Source organism: Symsagittifera roscoffensis, chromosome 6 (genome assembly GCF_963678635.1).
Source record: "Symsagittifera roscoffensis chromosome 6, txSymRosc1.1, whole genome shotgun sequence".
Taxonomy (NCBI): Eukaryota; Metazoa; Xenacoelomorpha; order Acoela; family Convolutidae; genus Symsagittifera; species Symsagittifera roscoffensis.
In genome coordinates this window covers 20,143,368-20,149,415 of record NC_087067.1, presented here as the reverse complement: position 1 = coordinate 20,149,415, position 6,048 = coordinate 20,143,368, and the positions used below count along the sequence as shown (strand labels likewise).

General features: G+C 36.9%; 1 protein-coding gene across 1 annotated transcript in view; it reads right to left on the bottom strand.

Annotated features, from left to right (window-relative positions):
* Positions 1-3,846, bottom strand: part of LOC134848640 (TRAF3-interacting protein 1-like) — a 52,667-nt gene extending 48,821 nt beyond the window's left edge. Inside the window, exon 1 of the mRNA XM_063866159.1 lies at positions 3,840-3,846. Within this exon, the coding sequence (XP_063722229.1) occupies positions 3,840-3,846 (7 nt within the window). The remainder of the gene's footprint in view (positions 1-3,839) is intronic.
* Between the last annotated feature and the right edge of the window lie 2,202 nt (positions 3,847-6,048).

The following is a 6,048-nucleotide window of genomic DNA, read 5'->3' as shown; positions in this document are numbered from 1 at the left end:
CCAAAGGCGCCTTTAGAAAAAATAAAGGGTCCGTCTGCTAAAAATGGATATCTGAAAATAGTTCAAAGGGGCTACCTTTTGAGTCGGCAGGGGGGGGCGTCCGCCAGCCACCCCCCCCCCCCACTCCCCACTCCCCCCTAAATCCGCCGCTGAAGAAAATAGTGTTGCTAGCTTGCCAAGAGAGGGTAGGATTTTATATGAAATTTAGAGCCGTACCGCGCCCACGGTCGACCTTAAACCGGACTATTTTGCATTGGACACTTTTTTTTGTTCATTTTGTTATTTTTCGGACTGCTTTGTTTCGGATTGCTATGTATGCGACTGTTTTGTATTTACGCTGTTCGAGTTCGGTCGTACCTGTAACTTTTTGCACATTTTTGTTCGTTTGGTTTCTTCATATTGCGATGTGTGAAGGGCAATTTTCCAAGCTGTTACATGTTTCGGGGGACGCAATAGATTGGAGCTTCAAAATTTTATGGCACTAACTTTTTAGAATAGTTTGAGTATACATCTATTCCAAAAATTAAAAGCCTTATATTTGGGCTATAATTACTTTGAAACTAAATTACTAGCGTAGTTACTCTAATTTAATTTTCTATCTCAATTTTTCTCGTTTCATCTTCATGTTTAATTGTAGAAACTCCAAGATTAGAAACATGTTCAAAAAATTTAAAAAAAACTCTGAAACCAAAGTATTGGGATAATTTTTTTTGGTATTTGTCAAACTCTTAAGCATATCGCCCTTAATTATGGTCGTCAATTTTTCAAAGTTTTCCATCTGTTTTTTTTCCTACAATCATTTCTACCATCCTTAATCAATCAGTGTCCTAGAAATTTTGCGTAGGTACCTTTATGCCTTCAGCCTCAATGTAGAAAGATACAGAAGGGAGCACGCGTAAAAAAAACGTGTTAATTTGCTCAAGAAAAACTTCTTGCACAGATCCTATTCTATTTTAACATAGGATGAACAAATTTGGGCTCTTTTCCAGTTCCCCCCCCCTTTCAAATGCATTTTTGAAAACTTTATTTAACGTTGTCATAATGCAATGAAAATTGGCATGGTGAACAAATCGACAATTATGAACAGATTTGTTCTTCATACTTTACAGTGTAACATCACGCATTTACCCGTAATAACACTTAAAACAAACATAAATATCGATATTTTGAAAAATGGGGGGGGGGGAGTGGAAAAGAGCCCAAATTTGTACTCGATTTTGTTAGTTCACAAAATGTGAAGTTATATTTGCTTTTCGAACAATAAAATCGAAATTTTCTGTTTGTCAAAGATTTTTCTAGTTCGCCACTCAAAGTTTTTCCCCTTTTGATACTAAGTTGCGATCCCCAATTTTGGCAAATTGACCCTAAATTTTTTTGTGAAGGCACCTTAGTTAGACGCCAATACTAGTTTTAAGCGGGAGCGCGCGCCAAAAAGAAGCACTGTTTTTAACTGAAAACATTCCAAAAAACTTTTGCTTTTTGGTCAAATTGAGGTCTTTACAGTGATTTGTAAGTGCTCAGAAATTCCAATTTGGTCGATCTAAAAACGGTCGATAAATTATACGATTTTTTTTGAAAATACGCCCCTCCTTCTCGAGAAAAACCTAGATCCGCCCCGGATAAATGTGCAAACATCTTTGCTTACTCTGCGTCCTTTTATGGCTATAATTAATAATAATTGTAGTTCCTGCGAACCGCCTTAACAGTCCTGTCGAGGATAGTCCATTTGTATTATCTCCCCACATTCCAGACAGTGTTATTTTGTTGAGCGAAGCTCTTTTTTGCGACTCAAGGCCGTTTTTGTGCGTCTAGAACTTTCAAGTGGTACCACTATTGCAGCCAAATTTGGTCAGGTTGTGGTAGACCTGAAGCTAGAGGTCAAGTGAGAGCTCGTCTTCACACACTGTCATTGCCATGGTATGGGATCGATTACACGATCTGACGATTCTAAAGTGAACGCCTTACCACTTTGCTAAGTGCCCCAATGTCTTATTTACAAAAATTTGTTCAAATTTAGTTTTAAAAAACGGAACCCCATTAATGTTACAAAATAACTTTCATCAATATCTCCATCCAGAATCGTTCAGTACTTCATTCAGCTTTGATATCATAAGAAATCTTAAAACCAAAATTGGTTGTCCAGAGTTTCCAATTATGGATTCACAATTTGCATCAAAATTGAGTCGCGAATCTCGACCCGGGTCGAACCGATTATAATTTTTTTATTATAAATTCAGAAAGACGAATAAAATTGCTTAAATATGACAACCCTGCCTTTGAATACGAATTTACTCGTTACGCATGTATTGTCTCGGCCATAATCACTGCACCTTGTAGGCTCATTCTGTTCGAAGATCCTTTGATCCGGCGACAGATGGCAACTTTTCCAGACTTCCAGCTCTCCGGTGTGGTTGGGAAAAATTGGGGGAGAACACTCCCAACATAAAATTCCGTCAACTTTGTTTGTTTGAAACAGCAAAATCACCAACACCGTAAAAATTGTAATAGCAAAATAGTTTAACTTAATTTTTGACTTCATGTCAAAATAGATGCAATTGAAGATCCTCCTAACGGCAATTTTAAAGGAAATTCTGTTAAGACACTGATCAATGAAACCACAAAACTCATAATTTGTTTATAAACAGAGATTCAGTTAATCTTAGTCACAGATTCTGTAATGCAACAACGGTCAAGATGTGATCAAATAGGGAAAACAGATTGACAAAGAAACGCTCAGTTGTAGGTCCTTCGACAATTTTAGGACGACAAAGACTACCCATAATTTAAAATACGGATCTGTTCAAAAAGGAGGAGGAAGTTCGTTACAAGATAGCAAAAATCCGCATCTGCTTAGCCGTTGAATTTTTTCATTATAGGGGTGGCAATTCGTTGCTAGGTAATAAAGAGGGGAAATAGTTAAAGAGATCCGAAAAAACTCGGGAAACGACCTCTGTTTTGCTAACTCTGCTTTAGTGGAGTTTTCCTACGCTGAAGTTAGACACCTTCACTACCCTTTGGTACTATTTTACTGCATAACCTGAAAAATGAACCTAGAAAAATTTATTCTGAGCGGGGATGAGCCGAAAAAACGCCTAAATTTAGAAAACATATTTTACATGACACTTTTTCACGACCAATTTTATTTGAACCTGCGATTTGTGAATTGTATCAGGTTTATATCCTCCCACCCAATTAGAACAAATTAAGATACTCCACCCAAGCGTTCAATTTTAATTAAACTTGCTAAACGCTGCGAGTAAAAAAACTCAATTCTGATTGGCTGAAAAGTTGAACTCAGAATCAAGTTGACATCCTCCCCCCCTTGCTGTTTCGGGTGAAGTTGTGGAGTAGAAACATAGATATTACGATATTACATAAACTTTTGCTACCTTCAAGGTGAACGTTACTATGATTAAAAACAGTTGATTATTAAGAGTACGCGTTGCCAGTGACCACCGTTAAAGTCACGTTGAAGTCACGTTGATTATCTTACGTTTGCTTTTATCGTTACATTGGCAAGTATTGCAAGTGCGTACTTCCACCAAGCTAAAGTCATGCAAGACTACGCGTTCCTAGACGCTGAGGCGACGATGGGGACGTAGGATAGAGTTGAGCACCCCCTAGCACCGGAACCGGAGACAAGCGAGGACACCCAGGGCATGCCCAGAAGGAGTCGGGATCAAGCTAGTCACAAAGCTACTAGGTTGAATGCGCACCGAAAAAGTCAAGCTAGATCAAGATTGGAAATCAAGATAGAAAAAGTCGCAGTCATATTTTGAGTAACTGACTGAGAAAATTAGTCGGGAAACAAATAATTCATTAAGTTATCATTCACAAACCTGACATATTAAGAGATTCAGGTTCAAAAATGATGACGACAGAAGACAACAACAGGCAGTCACTGCAAATTGATGTTACAGAAGGCGGAACTGACATGAACATGCCCAAAGCAGCTGCATTGAAAGCCATGGCAAAAATGCCAGCTGACCATCTAAGGTCAGTCTGGGGCACGGCAGAAGGGCCGCCCCTTATGAAATTGTTATTGCGTTATTAAGTTGTTGTTAAAGGTCATAGTGTTAGAGTGAGTGAGCATGGTGTGATGTTGGTTGATATATCAAGGTTGGTACGAGCCGACCGAGTTAACGACTTGATGTTGAATGAGAGAATCACTCTCTTGTTTTCTGTTGAAAGATACAGGGAATGAAAGATACAGGGGCTACGGGGAAATTGAGGACAAGCTACCGATTGAAATTGAAGTGATAGAAACTCTTGGGGCGATGATGGCGAAAGGCACAATGCAGTTTAGTAACGTTAGCGGAAATTCTAGTGACGCTATTGCAACTAACGACTCGTTTATTGCGGTTGAGATGTAAACTATCAGCATGATAGAAGAAATACAAAAACGGATAGAAAAAAGTGAAACATACAGACTTGAACTTTGCACAGGAGGTAACAAGAGCGATGATAATTAAACCTGCAGCTTAACTGATATTGGACTTTTTATATTATACTATTGCAGTAAAATGTATTAATTTTGTCATTGTTTTTAAAATAATGAAGGGGGTTTGCAGATTAGACCTATATTATGCTCATTAGACGCATAAATATTACAATTTCACATAAATTTGTGCGACCGTCAACGTCATCACTATGTTGATTCTCTTACGTTAATTTATAATTTTAAATTAGCAAGTACTGCAAGTGCATACTTCTACAGGAAAATGTTAAATCGGTACTGCAAATCAGGTCGTAATTTTTCCAAGACAATTTTCTAATTTTTCTTTGTTGATATTTAGTACTACTGAAAAGCCAAAAAATGACAACTATGATCCAAGGCTGACGTTTTTGTATTTGTTCGTTTTTTTGTGAGAAATTTTTTATTAAATTATTGAAAAAAAACAGAAACAATTTCAAAGTTTTAAACGTAAACAAATGACTCGAAAAATTGAAATAGAAGAAAGGCTTAGGCGATTAACTGAATTTTCAAGGAGTAGTTGTTCTAGGAACTTCTCAGTCAGATTCCGAGTCAACAACACTCCCATTTTCTTTGTCTTTCTTTTCCTTCTTGTCTTTACGCTCTTTCCTCTCCGAATCTCTCCTTGACTTTTTTTCTGACTTTTCCTTATGGTGTTTCTTTTCAGATTTTTCGTCCTTTCCTCTGCGCGAGTTTTCACCTTTTTCTCTATCTTCATCCGGTTTCTCGTTTGCTTCATCGTTTTCAATTTCTTCGTCGCTTTTGTTTTCTTTGCTTTTACTTTTTTTCTCCTTCTCAGATTTTTCCGTCTTTGCCTTTTTCCCTGACTTTTCCGATTTTTCTTCATGACGATCACCATGATGTGATTTTTTCTTGTGTTTTAAACTTTTGTTGGCATTTTCATGTTCTTCATTTTCAGAAGTCTCAGCGTCTGATTTAACAACACTTTTCGATTCTCGATGTTTGCGTTCTTTTTTCTCTGACTTGTCTTTGTCGTGATGTTTTTTCTTCTCCTTTTTCTTACCTCCTTTTTTGTGATGTTTCTTCTTTTTATCCCGGCTTTTTTCGGAATCTTCATCACTTGATGCCAAAAATGGGTCTGTGCCTTCAGATTCTTCATCGCTTTTATTCTTTTTCTTCTTTTTTCCTGTAGTTTTTGGAATCAATTTAAGTATGACCGCTGGTTTTTATGAACTTGGAATTTTGTTCAGTAGCATTGGTGATTAACCCATAATCAAGAATCGGAAAACTTGAACCCGATTAAAGGAAACTATTTTTTGGACTCATCCATCGCCAAAAACTTGTTCGCTGTGTAACTCATTTTGTATGTTTTTAATATACCAGTGAGACCAAAAAAAAAAAAAATTGTCCAATTTTTTCAAAGCGTTTAAAAAATGCAAATATACGACAATAAAGATTTATAATTCCAAGAACCTTTCTGTTTGAAACAATGTGAGAACTATTAATGCAATCTTAGCAAATTGGGACAAAATAATTTTATTCCTAGACATCGAAAAACAAATCAGAACCCAGCCAAAAAAAACTTTCTCGATTCAATTTTGATTGATCTAATT